Source organism: Poecilia mexicana, unplaced genomic scaffold (assembly GCF_051168715.1).
Source record: "Poecilia mexicana isolate PSO_F unplaced genomic scaffold, ASM5116871v1 scaffold_7, whole genome shotgun sequence".
NCBI lineage: Eukaryota > Metazoa > Chordata > Actinopteri > Cyprinodontiformes > Poeciliidae > Poecilia > Poecilia mexicana.
Window position 1 is genome coordinate 22,411 of NW_028263376.1, and position 20,390 is coordinate 42,800.

The following is a 20,390-nucleotide window of genomic DNA, read 5'->3' on the forward strand; positions in this document are numbered from 1 at the left end:
TGTCCTGCAACTCTTAGATGTCTCCCTGGTCCAACACACTTGAATCCAATAGATGAATCACCTCCTCAGTGCAGTCAAGTTCTCCAGAGTGCTGGGATCGACCTCATTATTCGACTCAGGTGTGTTGAAGTAGAGACTGTTGAGAAAATAAATTTAAAATAAGCTAGTTTTAAAACTTTACATGTCTTAATTCAAATGGCCTAATTGTAGTTTTGAAATTAGTAATGTATTCTGGCTCTTTGACCTTTAATTTATCTGTAGTTACAGCAGATGGTTTGCTAGGATCGTTTGAACTGCCTTTTGTCTGTGGGAAAACAATACAGTGGAAGTTGTAGCTTTTCACACTCATCTGTGAAAGGCCGTAAACACGGCAGGGGTTTCTGGCTTGAGAGAGGGTCAGAGATAGCTCCTGGTTGGAGGAGCAAAGGTACGCCTTATTTGAATAAATTAAATACAAGAGGATAAAACTTTCTACACAGAAGTAACAAATCAGATTTGCCCTTGCAATTCTCCAAAGATGTCTTTGCACGTCTTTGCTTTTCTTTCTTTCTTTCTTTCCATTTATGTCAGGTAAATGAATGTATGTCTCCGTCGTTCTGCAGTTTCTGGTGTAAGTTTGTGCATTGTCTTACTTCTAAGTTTATGCATTGTCTTATATTGGATTAAATTCTGTAATTCTGTGATGTCAACACGCATTGTTGTTTCCTTGTGCCTACACGTGGCCTGCCGAGAGGACCTGGGATCTAAAGGAAGAGAGAGCCAAACTTTTTTCAAAGTTAACCTATTTTTAGGAATTTCTTCCTTAACAAGACACATCTAAAAGTTGCAGGAGACCGGCCCTTGAGGCCTGGAGTTGCCCACCCCTGCACTATATTATAGTGTGTCAAACTCCAGTCCTCCAGACCCACTGCCCTGCAACTTTTAGATGTGCATCTGCTGCAACACACCTGAAGAGAATAATTAAGTCATTACCAAGGCTCTGGAAAACTGATCTACACAAGGAGGAGATAATTAAGCCATTTCATTCCAGTGTTTTGTACGTGTAGCACATCTAAAAGCTGCAGGAGATGTGTCACACGTACGTGCTACCTCGTCAAATTTTCCAAACATACATGTTCAAAACATATGTGATCGCATGCTTGCTAAGTTGGTGTTTTTCTTAGTGGATGCCTGGTGGAGTCATCTGAAAGTGAAGAAGTAAATAAATCAGATTTGTCTGTTTTATTAAAGTGGCTCAAATAAAATATATAAAATTTGTAAAATGTTTTAATTTGTTGAGAGGGATCGCACAGACTTATAAAACAGTTTTGTTTCCACGCTTATATGCTGTCCACACCTTTCAGTCCAGTAGGTGGCAGTAAAGCTACTCAAGCTGCGTGTGAGCTTCCCAACAGCTCTCAAAAGAAGAAGAGCTCAGTCTGACTCCTTTCATTTCTCTTCGGCAGCATGACCAACATGGAAAAGTGGCCCGAAATAGAGAAAGCAGCGACAGAGCAGAGACGTGAGCTGGTTTTACAGGGCGGGGGTGTTGATAAGAGGATTTCTTCCTGCGGGGGGCTTCCCTCCTCTCTTTATTCCCTGCAGCTGCTGAATTATCTTGAAGTCAGCCAGTGTCCGAGTTTGACAGAGATCCACGTTGAAATCCAACATCTGACCAACCTCCAAAGCCTCGTCCTGTGCAGGAACAAGCTGGCCTCTGTCCCAGATGTCATCGGCATTTTGAAGTCGCTAAAGGTCCTGGATCTGTCCGTCAACAACCTTAAATGCTTGCCACAGGGGCTCACTCAGTTAAAGGAACTGAATACTCTTAATGTGAGCTGCAACTGCTTAGAGGGTCTTCCAGATGGCCTGAGTCAGTGCACCAAGCTGGCGACCATCAATGTTTCCAAGAACCAAATCACTGCTTTCCCTCCTGATCTCTTCTCTGAGCGGCTGGACCTGCTCAGCACCCTGGTTGCCTCTGATAACTCAATCCAGGAGCTGAGTGGAGAGATTTGCAAGCTGTCAGCTCTAAAGGTGAGATCTCACAAAGCACTGTGCAGTCCATCACGAAACACTAGTAAGTGCCCCTCAAGTCAAAGTTCAGACTTAAATTCAACTGAGAATCTGTGCCTAGACTTGGAAAAAATCCTGAAAATATCTAGGACTAAGCTTGAGGTATTTTTGCAGTGAAGGTTGTGCAAAAATCCCAGTCTCCTGATGTGAAAAGCTAGAGACCCTGCAAAACTGGTTCTGCAATCTTTAGTCACAGGCAGTATGAACACATATGTACCCCACACTTTTCACGGGTTTCTTTACCAAAAACATGAAAAACCGTTTATCATTTTCCTTGTATCTCACAATAATGCACAACTTTGTATTGGTCAATTATACAGATGTAAACAATTAATCGAATTACGATTAACTGTCGAATGAATGTTTTATCAGATTAAAATTAGTTCCCAACTACTAGCAACTTTTAATGCAAGAGAAAAGTCAGGTTTTTAAGAAAATGGCCGTTTATTATTTGTTAGTTGGTCAATAAGAGCAGTCAAGTTTAGACTAAGTCATTAATCAAGAACTTTCATCCGTAGTCTATTACATAAAACCTCCATATAAAATGTTGAAGTTTAAAGTTGTAATGTGACAAAATGTGCTATTTTTCTAGGGTGTGAAACTCAGCTCGTGCATACGGTTTTGTCTTTCTTACCCCGGCCTTCACAGGTGCTGGATGTCTCCAACAACAAGCTGAGTGAGATTCCTTCGGATCTGAGCGACTGCCCCAAGTTAAAGGAGATCAACTTCAAGGGCAACAAGCTTAGCGACAAGCGCCTGGAGAAGATGGTCAATGGCTGTCAGACCAAGTCCATCCTAGAGTACCTGAGAGGCAAAGGAAGAGGAAGACGGGATGAAGAGGGAGGCGACTCTGACAAGAAGAAAAAGCAGCAGCAGCAGCAGCATAAGAAGAAGAAGGGAAAGGTGAGAGAGGAACAAGACGAGGTGGAGGAGCTGAACAAAATGGTGGTGAGGGTGCTCCATGTCTCCGAGGCGCCCACAGCGCTCACAGTTAAAGTCAGCGCTGAGGTCAAAGATGTCCGACCGTACCTGGTGTGCTGCCTGGTCAGAGGAATGAGTCTGAAGCCAGGGAATGCTCTGAAACGCTTCCTAATGGCTCAGGTAAAAACCAAACACCCAAAATGCTATGTTTATGTTTGCTTCCTACCACTAGTTAGTAATGTGTAACTACTCAAATGTTTTGCAGACAAAGCTCCACGATGATTTGTGTGGTAGAAGAACAATTGCAACCATCGCAACCCATGATGCGCAGCTTGTGAAAGGTCCACTGGTTTACGATGTGAGACCACCGACCCGACTGAAGGTACGTCGCTGCAGAGGGCTTTCTTTTGAATGCAACTTCCTCAATAGCCGTTCTAAATTACTGTGCAAAAGTCTTGGCCATCATCAGCAGGTTAATTCAGCAAAGGAGCATAAAAGAAAACCTTAACGGGCCTCCAGGAAACCAAAACACTGCAGGAACCTCTTTGGCTAAATATTATAAGGAGTGGTGGAAAACGTCTGCACAGTATTGTGTAGATGCCATTTAGATGAAAAGCATCTAAAGTTTCTCTCTTGAATGAAATATTTCTCAGGTGGTGCCCCTGGGTCGGAGGGAGATGACGGCCGTCGAGCTGATAAGACAGCTTCATTTAGAGGCCGATGAGCTCAGGAAGCAGAAGAAGAGGCAGAATGTGACTGGCCTGCACAAGTCAGTAACCCTTCCAAACAACATTACATCTGCAGAGTTGGTTTCCTCTGGAAATGTCAATATTACATCAGACCACAAAAAAAAATGACTTCATGACAGCTTAACATTATAGACATGTTATGACTTGCACAGTCATGGGGAGGATTGCTGACTTGGGAATTGTCCAGCAGAAACGGAGGCCTTCCTCAAGGAAGGTAAGCAATAGAAGGTCTTTGTTAGGGAAACTTTAACAGAGAAAGCATATTGATGAGGACTTGAGTGGAAGTGTGGGAAGAAAAAAGACTGGACTGTTGCTTGTCCTCTTTTTGAGATGGTCCCAGAGAAGGAATGGCAAGGAAATACATTTCAGTCAGCAAAAACACTCTTGTATTAGGATTGTGTTTTTTTTATTTGTCTCATGTAGTACTCTGTTGCGATGTTCTGGTCCTTCAAAAACATCTTTGTCTCTGCCAAGTAGTTTATAGATTTCTTCTTCAACAGATACCTGCAGCTTTTGGAAGGAAAATCAGTCTACCCCTGCTTAGTGGATGCAGATGGAGATGTGATCTCATTCCCACCAATTACTAACAGTGAGAAAACCAAGGTCTGTGCTTAGTGTTTGTCTGCTGGGTTTCTTTTGAAGACACTTTGACAGTTAAATGAGTTTTGAACAACACTCATTTAAACCATTTGCAGAAATCAAATCGTATTTAATTTGCCACGTTCATCTGGTTTTGCAAGATGACTCTGTCATGCCCCAATATATTGTTTTGATTCTTCTTATCCTATAACGGAGTACATAACTTCTTTCTTGTGCAGATCAAGAAGACAACTACAGAGTTGCTGATAGAAGTGACGAGCTCCACCAGCCTGCAGACCTGTAAAGATGTCATGGATGCCTTGATCATAGTAAGCGTCCAGTTTTCTGTATCTTGTTTTGCTGATACTATTTTGTTTTCTGTGTAGACGACCAATAAATCGAACTTTCACATCTGACAAGCGTCAGGATGTGTGAAAATGAAGTGTTATATTTCACGTCCCTGTTTGTCCTTAAGATGGAGGAATGTTGGTAAAAATATTTGTTCTCTGCTCATTTCCAAGACCTGATTGTGAATAAATGTTAATGTACTTTTTTTTTTAATGAAAAAAAAAAAGTTTTTTAATTTATTTCCAAGCACCTATTGTCAGAAGTTGTTCTTTCCTTTCTTCTGTGTCCTTCCCTCCCTCACTGCCCTCTTTCCTTTGCTTTTTTTATTCCTTGTCTTTCCTTTCTCCTCATGTGACTTTGCAGCATCTTTCCTTCCTTATTTCTTATTGTACCTTTATTCCTAATTGCTCTTTTCTTCTGTAACTGTATCCAACTTGCCTGCCTTCGTTCTGGTCTTCCTTTCCTCTCTCCATTATGTCCAGTCTTTTCTGTCATCTCTCCCCTCTCGTCTTCCCTTCCTTCCTTTTCAGGTGTGTTTTCTTACTTCTTAAGTGTTTATTAGGCCCAGGTAGTGTTGCCTGGGCCTGATAACCAAGCCAACACTCCCTGCAAAAATCTTTTCTTGTCTTTTAGTGTCTGATTAAAATTTAAGCTACGTTACAATGCGGATTTGCTCAGATGTTTAACAATGAATTAGATTCATTTCAGGGCTTTTTAATTGGAATTAATCAAATTAGAAATGTTAATTTAATTGTTCTGGCATTTCTTTGTGCAGCAGCAGCTTCATTGTACAGTTGATTGCTTCTGTTTCCTCACCAGAAAATGGCAGAGTTGAACAAGTTCACTGCTGAACATCAGGAGGAGGCCGGGTCAGACGGAGAGGAGGACGGCGCACGGCAGCCGGCCGCCGACGCAGAAACCTCCAGCCAACTCATCGTCCAGCAGGTCCGAACCGTTGATCAGGATGGGAACCTGAAGGTTGTTTACCCGTCGAAAACGGATCTCTCCCAAGAAACCAGTAACTTCACTGTCATTTGGTAGTAATATTTTATGTCGACACCCATTTACATCCGATTATTTTAACAGTTTTCTCTTTTGAACCCTGAGCTTTTATCACAGTCCTTTTAGGTGCTATGCATCCGTCTAGTTTTCACACATTCAAAACAAACACATTTGTATGAAATATTGACGGAGTGTAAATGTACCCATCGAGCTATTGTATGATTTATTTTTTCATATTTTTGGATGCATCCCCAAGCAACAAATACTCCAAATGTGATCTTTTTTTTTTAACGCACACAAATGCCCATTGGTTTGTGTCGCTTACTTTAACTGGTGACTTTTTCTTCAGATTTATTTTGATTCATTAACTTTCATTATTTATCTATTCTGTTTTTTTTGGCATAGTCCTTTCTCTCATGCAGGGGACAACATGGTAACTGAACCAGAATGTGGGGTTCAGTCAGAAAAAAAAACAAATCATGAACACAACAATGACACAGATGCTAAATTTATTATTTCTTGACAGTTTTAATTCATTAAGCAGACCTGAGTAATGTAACTCCTCAATGGGAACCAAACACACTTGCCAACATCTGCTGAAAAATATTATCATATAATCAAATAATCTCATCCAATTACAGACATTAAACATTAGCATGACCTATACTAATCTGGGTATGATTTTGTACTTGAAATAAAATCTTATATGTGCTAACAATGTGTTTTCCAATTCTTGTTCATGCAGATCTTTCTGAAGTCACTCAAAAATCTGCAAACAAAACAGAATTTTCAAATCAGAAAAGAAACTTGCTGCTACGGATAGTTGCTCTAAGAAAATGGCACACCTTTGTCACAAAGGGTCAAAAAAAAGCCTTAAGCTACTCACATTCACATGTGTATGCCACCTCCAGGTACTTGAATGTGCCTATGCACGGGTCTCCAAAAACTGAGTTGTGGGCTCTGATTGTGCAGCTGCTTTTCCCGTTACAGCTGCGGATGACCAGGTGACAGGCATAATTACTGTTAGTGCTGCTTTCCCAGTGAAACAAAAAGTGTTTCACTTTGAAGCAGTTTTTCCCTTTTTCATTTATGTTTGTAAAATTTGTCTCTTAATCGAGATCTCAAAGGGCAGATTCACACACTGATGATGGCAAGCTACTGGACTGTAGCTACAGCTGCCCTGGGGCAGTCACACAGAAGCAAGGCTGCAATTTTGCAGCACCGGCCCTTCTGACTTACACCAGCAGCCAATGCGGGTGAAATGTCCTGTATCGTGCAGGCGGACTGGGAATCGAACCGGCAATCCTTCGATTGCAGGGCGAGCAGTAATAAGACCAGGATATGGCTGGTGAGATTGACTGTGGTGAATCAGATAATTCATGACTTAAGAAAGGAAGTAATTATTTCACGTAGGGCCAGGTTAGTTTGGTAAGATGTTTTTGTTTCCCTCTTAATAGTATTACTTGTTTATACTTGGTATACATTTTTGTAAATTAAATTTTGCTTAATCTGGGAGTTATAAGTGGAACAAAAAAGAAAAGTCAAGAGATCTGTTTGGAGACAAACACTTCATAGCTCTATACTAAATGCTAATGTTTCCACTGGATCTTTTTTATGGATACACAGTAAAACCTTTGAGCCACATTTAGTTGTGTCTGAGGTTAAAATGGTATGAGGAGGTTTATTATGTGATTTTATGTTCATTTCCCTTAGGAAAATGACCCAGTACTTACGTTTGAGCCACTATGTTGGTGGGATTTGAGCAGTAAACGTTTTCAGTTTGAGAGGCAGGTCGTCTGTAAGAGCAGGTGGTGTGGTCTCGGCGTCCGTAGTCGGCCCCATAGACAAATATGACCTGCCCGTAATCTGATCAAGAGCAGGACAATAACTTGCACACACACAACAGTGATAAAGTAATCCTGCCCATGTATGTTTAATTCATACTCATTCATTTGGAAATGGAAAATAAGTACTCACCACAATTCAAATGTGCATAGGAGTGTTCACATGTGACAAGACGATCTGTGAAAATGAACAACATGGACAACCTTAGACATTTGACAAGTTCATGTGCAGCTCAGCTCAGTTCTTGGTGCCGTTCAAAGGTGACTGACGTGCTGGGAGGCAGGTGTAATTGGTCTCCAGATACTTGGCGATGCCGACGCAGGGATCTACGCTGCGAACGTCACCCGTGTTGAACTCACAAACCCTCTTGCCATCACACCTGTTACAATGACAGTTGAAGCACGCCACTGAATTCCTCAATAGGGCAATAAAAGAAAAATAATGTATGCAGAAGATTGAATATAATCACTAAATCTCTGACTCCTCACCAGTTAGTTCTTCTCTACCTAAATGTTGCGCATCTTTTAAGTAAAGGGTACTTTCCTGTTTTTTTGTTTTGTTTTTTTTACCCTCAGTAATCTTTTATGCTGCAGATTTCCAACCATTGCTTTTATGCAAAGTTGTAAATGTCTGCTGGTTGTTTGAGATAATTATTATGCTGAAATATTATTTGTCATGAACATTAAAGATTGTTCCCATGACTTTCTGTCCAGTCCAAAGGAAAAAAAATAGTTTCAAATAGAAAACGGTAGGTTGCTAATAAAATGCCCTTGATTTATCATAATCAAGTGAGCACGTCTATAAATCTTTGGTCAGCTTGCAGGTCTGGGTACTGACACAACGCTGTGGCGGAAGACATCAGGAATGACCAGAGAGTAGCAACTCCTAGTTTATCTTGGAAGGAAATTTAGCTAATTTTCAAACAATTTAAAGATCCCTGCTCTAAAATAAGAACCAGGATTCACATGTGCCAAAAAGTAAATAAATAAATAAATAATTGTGACAAAAATGTAACTTTCCAAGTCATAACCTGCTCTCAGTGGTGCAAAAAGTTTGTATGCACAATGTGCAACAATGCATAGGCGCGCTGCACTTGAGGGGGTGCCAAAGCAACAGCTAAAAAGTTATTTTTAGTCGCCATTTTCTGTATTTAACAGCTGTTTGTGCGTGTGAGTGACTTGATCAATAACAGAGGCACAACACTGATTAGACACCTCTCAGGAGGCAGAAGACTTGGAAGGTACAATACTTGCGCCTGCTGTGCGTAGCGACATAATTTTGATAGCTGAAGCTGGCCATAATGAGGCTACCTCTTTTTGATGATGTCCACAGTGCCCACTTGAGAGCACTGTGTGTTGGCAAGCTGCTGGGGAGGCTTGCCCTCACTGCAGATCCGTCGGTCAGCTCGTCCATACAGGGCTGACTGCACACTGATCACTCCGTTATCTGTTACACACAACAGAAAACCATAAGGAACAATAGTGGATGTTTCGCACTTGATATTTGCTTTAATTTCTCCACCTATTATGCAAAGACAGTTTTCCAGATACAACAAGCTTGGCTGAAATTCATAGTTTACAATCAAGCCTTTTTTTATATGAGCAAAGCTGCAATGACTTTTCTAAGGAAATGTTTCTTTTGTTAAAGCTATCGCCGTCACAGTATAATATGAGACAGATAATCGGTGCAAAAAAATCAATCTCCTCTGCCTTCTATTGTCCTGCTGTCATCTACAAAAATGCACTGCTCCTGGTAAAAAAAACAAAAAAAAAACACTATAGGTTATTTCATAAAAACCAATCACCGCTTACATAATCAGCCTTGTGTAGGCGTTGACCGGGAGAGGTGCATTTTTGCAGATGGCAATAGTGACACTGGGAAGAGGAGCTCTAGCTTTTCACAGATTACCTTTCATACTATGTTTTCACGACACGGTGACAGTTTTAACATGCAAGAAGCATTTTTGTAAAAGTTGCATACTCCGACTTTTAATGTAAGATTTATTCAGTTGTAAAGTAAATTTAGATCGTTTAGCTAACCACAGCTCAAATGCTGGATATTATCGCTGTCGTCACAGGTTGTGGCCTTTTCGGTAACAGCAACTGTAAATAAAAAACAAATAAATAAATGAAAGTGCTTTAAGTAAAAAGTATTAGCTATGTAAATTTGCATAACTGTAAATACTTACCAGATACCATGAGTAGGCAAGCTGTTGCAAGCACTAGGGATGGAGGAAAGTGCCAGCTTGTAATGAAAAAGCTCACTTTACATTTTATTATGAAACTGGCCAAACATAATCATTCGGTTTTACAGACCTTACTTATAAAATTAGCAAAACATAATCACAGAGAGAGAATATACTATTTAGGTATTTTTGATTTGTTATACCAGTGATCACTGTTATAATGTTGAGAGTACTCACACAGTGCAGAGTTGAGTCTGAAGAGCAGCATGGTTCAAAGACTGTAGTCTCCAACGAGAAGCTGGACTGATGCTGACACAAGACTCCTCTATTTATATGGCCGGATGAAGAGCTGAACAAAGGCTCGACTTTATTCAATTGGCTCATATCCACCTGTAAAAAAATGTGACCATGACCACAGTGTAACTGGGTCAAGATGGAGCAACAAAACAACCACAATGACTTTACTGTACAAAGAATATGACTAAGTGTGGCTCCTCCCATTAATAGCAGCATGCTTAATGATATTGCAGTTAGAGAGGTGAAAAATGAATGAAGGTAAATCCAAAGTTACCTAATTTTACCGTTATGGTTGTTTTTTTCCCTCTTCAAATAAGCTTTGAGATGACTCATCCATTTACTGTAAAGGTAGTCGGTTCTGTGATATTTCTCGGATGTACTTCCTTGAGGGAGGGCTCCTGTACTGAACGATCACAAGTTCCCCCTAAAATATGTGAATAATTTACTTATACTTAGTTTTTTTTCCCTTAATGGTATGACTGAGGAAGACTCATTGGTTTGACATTCTACTGAATTTCAAAGTGCAAAATTACTACATCAGTGACGAAGCTTTCATCTGAAGTTGTTTGATCTCTACAGTTAACGAACATTTAAATTAGTCATGGTTTAAATTAGTCAAATGAAGGTTACCCGCATTATTTTCTTGTCATTAAAACAATCCATATTTAAACTTTCTTCAAATTAAATGTATTTTAATGTTACAGTTCTGAACATGAAGCTGATTTTCTCCTGTAAAATTAGGCTGATGTGGTTAGGGTAGAAGTGCAGGTCTGGCAGAAAGCTTTAGCCTAACAAAGCCAGGCCCGACTGACTCAACCATGACTGATCACCCTGTGGATTAAAAACGATTTACCATTGTCTGCGCCGGCGAGACATTTGGATTTTTCTCTCATCTCAGACAGAATTTAAAACACTCCCTCGCGAGTCCACAGATTGTTTATAATAGAATTTTAACTAATACAAAGTGGACACTAATCCATAACAGATGTGGTAATTTTCCATCCAGTTCTTCTAAACATATTCTCTTTTTTTTATCGTATTTTAACACCCAAAAGAAGAAGTGAAACTAAAAAAAATTCAACAGAATTCCTTGATTCAGGTGTCAGATAAGGGTACTTTTATTTTGAGTTTATTCGTTGGTCAACAGAGAAATCGGTTGCTTTACAGACAACAAAATCATTTATAAAACTTTGATTTATGTGTATAGAGAGTTTTTTTTTTGCCCCACCCCATCAGTTTAAATTTTAGAAAGTTCAAAATTTTTCCAACACTGACAAAGCACTTTAAAGATATAGTTCTTGATAAAATCATCTATTTAGGTTAAATGACATATTATATACTGCAAGCAGCACTTAGACTTCTAATTGTATAAATGTACAGTGTTACTGAATTATTTCAACTTCTGTGTCATTAAAATTCAGATTCAAGTTGAAACAACGACTATAATACTTTAAACGTCAGCATTAAAGTGTCTCTAGGACAAATGAAACCTCCTCTGACTAACATTTAAAATGTCACCTGTAGAAAGAACATATTGAAGATGAATTACAGTAACAGCATTGTGTGTTGCAGGTTTCCTGAACAGTCAATAGCGCCTGTTGTTAGCTCTTATTCCCTCCTCTTTGACTTCCTGGAACACCTGGAATTACCAGATAAAGTCACATTCCTGGCAGAAGTCTTAAAAAAGGAAGTTTTTTTTTCAAACTTTAATTATATATTTTATTTAACATGAGAAAGTAGATGAGCAAGAAAACAGCCCTTAAAGATGACGGATGCCGATTATTCTGTATTTTTTGTATGATCTGCTTTTATATCTCCTCATCTGGAGTGACAGGATCTGGGGAGGAAAAAAAACAAAACAAAGCTAAAGATTTGTTTTAAGGTACTGATTGAGCAACATACTCACACTTTTACTTTACAATTACATACCAAATCTACTTACAAACTGAAACAATGAAGATATATTTATATACTAAAGTGTTTAGGCGCTTAAAAATATTTGCATCTGTTCCTTTTTTTTTCGTGGCAGATGTAGACCTACAGCTAACGTCAGTGTAGCTCAAGACAGCGGTTCAGTCCACTTACACTGACAGTTGTAAGCCACCTCCAGGTACTTGTAAGTGCCCACACAGGGATCTCCAAACACAGAGTTGCTGGCTTTAATGATGCAACTGTTTTTCCCTTGGCAGCTGTAAAGGCACACAGCGAATACCATTTCTCAAATGAAGGCAGCCCAGTTATACAGCCTTGCCGAAACAAGCTGGAACAGAATGGAGAAACTACCTTTCAGCAACTTTGCTGGTGGGGCTGGAGCAGGCTGTGTTTTGGATCTGATTGGCTGGGCGTCCATACCGACATGTGGTCTGGTCTCTGCGTCCGTAATCAGCTCCATGGACAACAATAACCTGGCCTTGATCTGACAATAAGAAAGGATGGATTGTTATTAAGTTTGATATACATACATATATATATTTATATATATAATATATATATATATATATTTTTTTTGCCATGTAGGTTATATGTATATTTTTAAAAAGTAGATCTTACCACAGCTTAAGTGTGATAAAGAGTGCTCACATGTCATGCGGTGAACTGAAAAAGTTACAGAAATCACATGATGACAAAATTAACCCCAAACTCTCTTCTGCTGCGACGGCAGTACATGCAATATAAATCTCCATGACTACTAAGTATTGGTTTCCACGGCATCACTTATATATTAAGCACTCTACTACAATCAAGAATCAAATTAAATCAAACACATTTTTTACTTAACCAAACCCAGGCGGGGTGACTTACAGGCAGGAAGGCAGGTGTAGGTGGTCTGCAGATATTTGGCGGTGTTCCTGCAGGGATCAGAGCCTCCAAGGACATCTGTGCTCAGCTCACACACCTTTTTTCCATTACATCTGCAAAAACAAAAATGACCAGAAATCAAATGGAATCACAAAAATTCTGACATGTACCAACTTTAAATATGGGTGTAATTATTCTGTACTGTACACCTACACAGCTGAGCCACTTCAACTGTGTACCTTTTCTTGACGACATCAGCGACGCCAGCAAGAGAGCAGCGAGTGTTGGAAACCCGATCTGGACTCGTCCCTTCACTGCACGTCACATTGTCCGTACGTCCGTACAGGGACGTCTCGACACTTATCACGCTCTCCAAATCTGTAGGAAAAAAACTGAGTGAGACTTCAAAGGTTTTAGCTTAACACTAAACCAACCTTTTAATCCTTTCGTTCCAAGTCATACCACAGCTCAAACGATGCACAACGTTGTCCACACAGGTGGTAACAGTCTCTTTGGGGATACCTAAGGATGCATCATGAGAGTATGATTATAATACAAGAAGCTTGGAGATGTATCCACACTTCTTCAAACCAGATAGAAAAGCTGAGTACCTGCATCTACAAGCAGCCAGGTTGATGCCAGATCTGGGAAAGAAGATCTACTAAATCCTTACTAACATATGACAAATCAAAAGCAATTTAATCTCGTCCAGTAAGACATTTTTCCACAGTAGTAATTTTATGAGTTTATACTCACACAAAGTAGCGCTGACGAGCATCATGGTTATAGAAGATTCAAACGCTGGTGCACAGAAAGACTGAGGGTGGGAACAGGCTTGCTCGGTATTTATTCATGTGAAACTAGGGCAGCCGACTGTTTTTCATAAGAAGTCTGAACCTGACGCCTGTGGCACTTATTCAGCTGGCTATAGCACACCAAAAATCGACAATAACATCATAACCCCAAGAGGGATATGAAGCAGACATCCAGTCTGGGAGCAGCGAAGGGAAAAAAAAAAAAAAGAGTTCAAGATGCTTGCAGCAGTGAGCCAAGCCAGATCTATATTGTTTAAAGGTGGCAATAATGAATTAAGATTTGAAATGTAATTTTTTCCCACAGGGTGTTGTTACGAATACTCAAACTGGAAGGATTAAAATAATAATCATGCCTTAATGGGTTAGAGCGTTTACCGTTTCAGTTACAGACTCATCCTTGTGTTTGATGGGTCTAAAAGTTAAAACATGCTAAAATAAGTAACTTTATGATACAGCTTTGTTTTAATAGCTTATGGATAAAAGTAACACTGTGACCTTCATTAATATGTGCCTCATTAAATTGGTTAAGCATAGTTGCATTAACTTTCTCAACTGCAGATCGAGTCATTTCTGTTGAGCACTTTACGTTATAAATATTTTAATTTGCAAAGAAGAGCTCAAGTTTGTTGTACAAGAATGGAAAAAAAACCAGACAGTAACAACAAAAAAGAAGCAAACTGATATAAACATTTCAGAGGTAGGAATGTTCATAAATGTGTTATTCATATTCAGCTTGTAAGAAATATGTAAAGGGGTTCCCAAATGCTCTGACAGTGATGTACTATCCTTCAACAAATGTTTTATTTTTCCAGATGTAATGTGTTGCAGCCACATTTTGCAGTACTGCTGGCTCTTTTCATATCAGAATTTATTTGTTTTTGCAATGATGAGTAGGAAATAAACTTTCGCTGTGTTGAAGTAACTTTTCTGAATTTCTGAGATGTTCCCAGTATGATTAACCAAATACACATAAGATTTAGACTTCTCAGTCTAAATGGACCGAGAAGCTCCTGATGGGTAAAATAAACTTTTATTGGGAAAAACAAATACTTAAATTGGATTGTCTTTAATAAGAGTTCACAACTGGAGCAAAAATATTTTCCTAAAAAACTTTGGAAGAAAAAGTCCACTTGAAAATGTTCATAAAACTTGTGGGGATCCAAGGGGAATATTTTCGTTCTTTTTGAGAAGCTTGAGAAGTATTAATCAAGAAAGACTAGACAACTTAATAGTGCTTTATATAATTGGAAGCGATGCGAGGTAAATTGCACATCCTTCACCACATCAGCTGAAAAGAGCAAAGGCAAACTTAAAGACGTTGAAAACATTTGAGTACAATGGAGACATATGGACAATCCACAGCGGAAGGAGAACACGTCATTAAAAGGAACTTGAGGCCTGTAGACTTAGATGAGATGTTATTTGAGAGAACAATTGATTTACAGACCTTCACAGCTGGTTGGTCTTGACCCAAACTGTTCTCCAAACTCTCAAAAGACCTTTTCCTCTTTTTTCTACCATTTTCTTTCAGATTACGCACATTCACATTTGTATACAAGTACAACCGATCATACAATAACGAGAGATAAATGAACAAAGTAGAGATGGTATTTTTTTAAGTTACTGAAGAGCAGAAATAAAACATTATCTTAAACTTAATGTACAGCATGAGATTGTGGATTCATTTCTTTTCTTGGCTTATACAAGAACAAAGTCCCCACCAATAAGTCAACTCAAAGTGAAACGTCTACAGTAGAAATTCATAGTCTTAGTAGAATTGAAAGTACATTATACCCAGAAAGTCCATGTAGAAATCTAAGCAACAGTTAAAAATATCCACATTGAGCCATTATTCCCAACAACAGTTACAAAATTGATAAAAATTCCCACATTTGACAATTAAGTAGTCAAATATGTTCAGAAGAGGAACAGTCTTCCACTATGGAGAGGTTTGAAAGTAGAGAAGTTTTCGAAGGAAGTTAAAGGAACCGGGCATCTGCTTGTACATCCCTTTTGCAGAGTTTTGGGAGACTTCGTTGTTAACCTGAAAATAAACCGTGACAAACAGGAGACGATTGTGGTTGTTTAAAAAGATGTTGATAGGTGAAAGGGAAGCTTTTTGTGTTGGTCTAATAAGTGAAACTCACCATCATCAGCATGGTGGCCAAGTCATGAGTGGCTGCGTTTTCCTCAAGGATGCGGTCCAGTGTTTCGATATACCAAGAACCTGCCTTTGTGTCTCTCCAGGAAACGAAACCTGAATTGGTCAAAGAGCCGTTAGGCTGGCAGGATGTTCTCGGTGGCTACACACATGTCTTAAAAGTTCAGACATACCAGGGAAGGTAGAGTAGGACACCAGGATGTCACTTGGGGTGGGCAGTGATGTTCTGGCATCCACCTCGTCAGTGATGCTCAGAGACTCGCTGCTGGACGACGTCGTGATGGCATCTGTCTGGTCGTCTTGCCCGCCCACCGATGGACCAGTCTCCTCAGGAGACGCATCAAATCCTATGTCTCTTTCATCTTAAAGACAGGAAAAGTGTCTCTATGAGAATGTTTTTTTTGTTTTTTTTCACATTTCAATTTTGACTTCCAATCAAAATAAGAATTTCTTTGGTGTTTACTGGTGTACCTCCGCCACAGGCCTGAATGAAGAACAGCTTGGGTTTTCCTTGCAAAGAAGGACAGTTCTTGCCGTTGAACAAAGTTGTGATGTCCTGAACTGTGATGTGAGACCCGTCTGTTCCATACACAGCGCCAGGGAAACGACTGTGATTCACCTATAAGCATCATTTAAGCACATATGTTCTTAGATGCCTACTGTGTTTAATATCAAGCAGATCTAGTTTCAAAGAGTTTTCTACAGAACTCTTTTGAAGCTAAAAGATCATAGGCCTATCTTTCCTGTTAATCTATAAACCTTTACTTTATTTATGAAATGACACAACAAATGTCCTCTCAAAAAAATTGACATTATGCCTAATTTTGTTCCTTTATGTTTATTGGCCCCCTTGGTGAACACTTTTTTCCCCCTTTACTGTAGAAGCCTAATCTAACACAGCTTTAATTTGTGAGAGGAAAAAAATCTACCACACTTCTCGCAATTTTGCTTAACTGGAAATACTTGTAGCATTTATAAATTATATTTTTAAGTTGATTGAGAACATTGTAACTGATTGAGGAAAGAAAAAAAGAAAACCTGAAGACTGACCTCAGTCCCATGGGAGAGCATGATAACCACACAGCAGTCGTATTGAGAGTGATCCTTTTTGGACAAAGCTGACAGTTCATGTCTGATTTGCTGAAATGAGACAAAGAGTTAGCTGAGCTGCCTTTTTTTTTTCTTTTTTTTTTACACCGTTTCAGAAACGGTCATAGAAGAAAAGACTCACTCTTTGCTTCAGATTTGTCTTGACTTCCACAGTAAAGTTGAGTGCCAAGAATCTTCTCTCCAGCTTTTCACTGTCTATGTTGGAGCCTTTGCGATTGCTGAGCTCACTTTGAGGCTCAAAGTCTGCATTGTTAATGATGAGGCAATAACCACATGGACTGGAATCCATTTTATAGCTCTGCCACACAAAAATATAGAAAAATCAACAATATGTAACCAGAAATTATATTGTCTACCCAGAGAATTACCAAAATAAGAACATTAGTGAAAATTAAATGGTACTTACCTGAAGACTATCTCGGCGTGTCCTGCCTTCTGGCCTTGGTTTAAAGTACTCCTTTTCAGGTGCTGTAGGATTATATACATTAAAGTACCTACATACATTGCAGCTCAATAATTTGAATCAGTTTGTATCACTTTGCATATTTTAAAGCATAAAAGCAGATGTATTGATGGATCCACCTGCTTTTATACTTTGTTTACATTGGATGAAATCCCAATATAAACAGTGGGACAGATAATTACATTTTGAATACCTTTTTCCCCCCCAGCATCCAATGCATCTATTCCTTGACCAATCTGTCTGTATTTGACATATTACCTTGATTTGCATAACGTACAAACTGTATTTAAACATAGTTGCACTCTAGCAATGGGATTTGTATCAGTTTATCAATAGTTGAGAAAATGTACTTTACAACAAATAAAGTCCTGCAACTTTAAAGGAATTCACTGTTTATGATTTTTTTTTAAATAAATTTTTTATTTTAATGTTTTATAACTCATTTAAATTGTTCTTTAACTGGGTAGTGAAACAAATGTTATTTTATACACTGGACTTTTAATTTGAAATTGTATATACCTGATAATTATCAAAACTGTTCAAAATAGAATGAGTTATTTTTTATCTTAAAATTTCTTCTCATAATTTAGTAAGCCAATAGCAATGAACACGTTTGGAGGGAAGTTCATTTTTTGCAATTATTATGTCCAACAACCACATTTGGAGAGCAGAATTTCAATGCAGACTTGACAGAATTATAAGGTAAGGGCCAAGATTATTTTGTTGTGCTTCCAACCAAACACGAAGATGGTAATTTATTGATTTGATTTGTTATTTCGGTATATCCTTGGATACAGTAGACATAACAAAACAGACAACCTTAAATAAAATGGCAACATTTGTACATTAGACTGTGTTTTCTATAAAAAACAAAACAAAACCTATGGGCTTATTTACATTTATTAAAAAGGTATATAAAAATGTGCTTCTCTTACTTGGACTGGAAGACTTATCGGGCCTCTCTACGGGACATATGGGGACAATATATTTACTTTGTTTATTAACATCCATAGGAGAGGCTGGGAGAGACAGGATGGATAAAAAGATTAGAGAGTTTTCTGTGTTAAAAAAAAAAAGTCACGGTGAATGCTGCTTGTGTCTAACTTACAGATGGGCAGAGGTTGTACAACAGGGCGGACCGCTGTGGGTACTGGTGGAGCCCTTAGCAGAGTTTCTATCAAACCCTGCTGACCCGATTCACGTAGGCTCTCCAGGAATAACGGAAAGGCTCGATTCCCTCGGGTCTCTAAGTCCAGGACTAATTGTCTGGCCTGGTCTCGTCTGGTCCCCGAGCTCTGACAGAAGACACCGTCGCAAGTCTTTGTCATTTTACTTTTGTCCTGAATACAATTACTCAAACACAGTGACATTTACCTTAATGTCTTACCTTTATCGTATCAATCATGTCCATGGTGAAAACTCCCTTTTCAAAAAGAGGCTCATAGAGGACTAAAGGATCCATAACTGTGACTAAGTTGATCCTGTTTCGTTGAAGAATTTTCTTGTGTTGCTCCTCCATTCTTCAGCCACCGTATTAATAGCTGATCGGTAAAAACAGAGGTGTACAGAAAATCTGTACCTGATAATGTGGGGGTTTTTTTTGTCTGTTTTTATCTATTCAAGACCAGCTTATGACCTACCGTTTCGGAAAAACGAAACTTGTTCTTTCACACGTAGAAGGATATCACGGCTCATATTTTCTCGGTTGCACAAGCTACTTCCTTATTTACATCGCAGTTGTCTCTTCTGATTGGTCAAAGCAGGAAAGACGGAAGAAAAACAACAATGTGCGTTTGATTATTATCACAGCGTATCTCGTTTAAACATCCAACGTGCGGTGACGTTCACGATCCGAGCTGTTAAACTATTTAAAAAAAATCTAAATAAAAATTAGAAATAGTCCGAAGTTTTCGCTAGCAAAACTAGTACCCGTTGTACATTTTCCTATTATATTTCTATTTCTGATAACGGCAGTATGTGTAATGTAATAAACTTGTACATTATTATGGTTGATTTTGTCATATACTTACATGTATATTTCTAACACTTTTTGATCTTCTGTGTGAACCAAAATATATTGATTATGTTGTTACACCTGAATTTCCCAACTGTGTGGCCATAAAGGCTGTTCTATTAAATTCTATCTGACTTCCTGGTTGACTGAAAATAGCTTTGACTCGAAATCTAACTTGAGATAATTGTACATAATAATAATAATAATAATATTATAAACTAAGTCTTATTTGAGTTTGAGTTAATTTATGTATAATCATTTACTATCATTGATGTTACAACTTACATATCTAATTGTATATAAAAACAATTAATTAAAGTTTGTTGAAGGTGTTGACTTTAGTGTTTTTTTATTCGAAAACCCAAGTTTCTAGGGTCTATGAAGAAACTGCCACTCACAACATGGCGGAATCGCAGACTACTCAATTTCCCAAAGCGACTTTCGAGAAATGGCGCCTCCTCCTGGCCTCTTGCTTCGCAGTAGCAGATTATCATTAGCCAGTGCTGGAGGTACTGTAGGATGCTGCGGAACACGCCCAGTACATTAACCTCTAGTGCAGTCTGTGGTCTTTACACATTAATTTTAACCAGGGACGAGGATCTGGAAAGGAACCATATGTATCCTAAGTATGTGGCGTTGCACTGGTTGACTGCATCAAGCCGGGGTGACTGAAGCAAGCTGGAGAAGCTGCAGCCCCTGTGGTAACTAATCCTTAACAAAATTAGCATACACGCGTTATTCAAGAGGGATTACATTGATGTCACAGCTTTAAAACATTCGGTTAAATTCTTACAGTCCGCTGCTGTGTCATTTATTTTTGTAAGCAGTTGTGGTTTAGGTAATCTTCACCGTTTTGGATAAACCGCTGTATCACATTAACAAGCGTATAAGCTGAACCATGATGTCAAGTACTACGGTCTAGTTTTATGTGGGGTTGATAATAATGATAAAAAATATGGCAATACACAGACGTGAAAACATTGACGCACGCACAAGAAATGATCACATATTGATATCTCTCTCTTTTTTATATATATCTGGGAAGGA

The 20,390-nt window shown here is 38.8% G+C and overlaps 3 protein-coding genes across 4 annotated transcripts; 1 reads left to right on the forward strand and 2 right to left on the reverse strand.

Annotated features, from left to right (window-relative positions):
- Nucleotides 1-1,366: 1,366 nt before the first annotated feature.
- Nucleotides 1,367-6,372, forward strand: LOC106905171 (leucine-rich repeat-containing protein 47). The gene is made up of 7 exons (XM_014969807.2): nt 1,367-2,016; nt 2,704-3,156; nt 3,242-3,358; nt 3,630-3,745; nt 4,226-4,328; nt 4,544-4,633; nt 5,472-6,372. The coding sequence occupies exons 1-7, from the start codon at nt 1,447-1,449 to the stop codon at nt 5,691-5,693; spliced, it is 1,671 nt and encodes a 556-aa protein (XP_014825293.2). The 5' UTR covers nt 1,367-1,446; the 3' UTR covers nt 5,694-6,372.
- A 4-nt stretch (nt 6,373-6,376) lies between these two features.
- Nucleotides 6,377-13,875, reverse strand: LOC106905169 (L-rhamnose-binding lectin CSL1-like). The gene is made up of 18 exons (XM_088007478.1): nt 13,537-13,875; nt 13,392-13,424; nt 13,243-13,302; nt 13,020-13,158; nt 12,784-12,893; nt 12,532-12,576; nt 12,265-12,397; nt 12,067-12,170; nt 11,791-11,818; nt 9,922-9,993; nt 9,688-9,743; nt 9,539-9,601; nt 8,810-8,945; nt 7,769-7,878; nt 7,632-7,676; nt 7,388-7,520; nt 6,541-6,644; nt 6,377-6,423 (listed from the first exon to the last, which is right to left on the reverse strand). The coding sequence occupies exons 1-18, from the start codon at nt 13,559-13,561 to the stop codon at nt 6,416-6,418; spliced, it is 1,404 nt and encodes a 467-aa protein (XP_087863604.1). The 5' UTR covers nt 13,562-13,875; the 3' UTR covers nt 6,377-6,415.
- Nucleotides 13,876-14,462: 587 nt separating this feature from the next.
- Nucleotides 14,463-19,074, reverse strand: LOC148158193 (caspase-9-like). Of its 2 annotated transcripts, XM_088006834.1 has the most exons (11): nt 18,970-19,074; nt 18,717-18,870; nt 18,438-18,624; nt 18,265-18,348; nt 17,273-17,334; nt 16,988-17,164; nt 16,807-16,896; nt 16,228-16,375; nt 15,930-16,118; nt 15,743-15,852; nt 14,463-15,639 (listed from the first exon to the last, which is right to left on the reverse strand). In XM_088006834.1, the coding sequence occupies exons 2-11, from the start codon at nt 18,846-18,848 to the stop codon at nt 15,535-15,537; spliced, it is 1,284 nt and encodes a 427-aa protein (XP_087862960.1). In that variant the 5' UTR covers nt 18,849-18,870; nt 18,970-19,074; the 3' UTR covers nt 14,463-15,534. The 2 variants fall into 2 exon arrangements, with proteins under 2 accessions (XP_087862960.1, XP_087862959.1); XM_088006833.1 differs by having other exon boundaries at nt 18,717-19,074.
- Between the last annotated feature and the right edge of the window lie 1,316 nt (nt 19,075-20,390).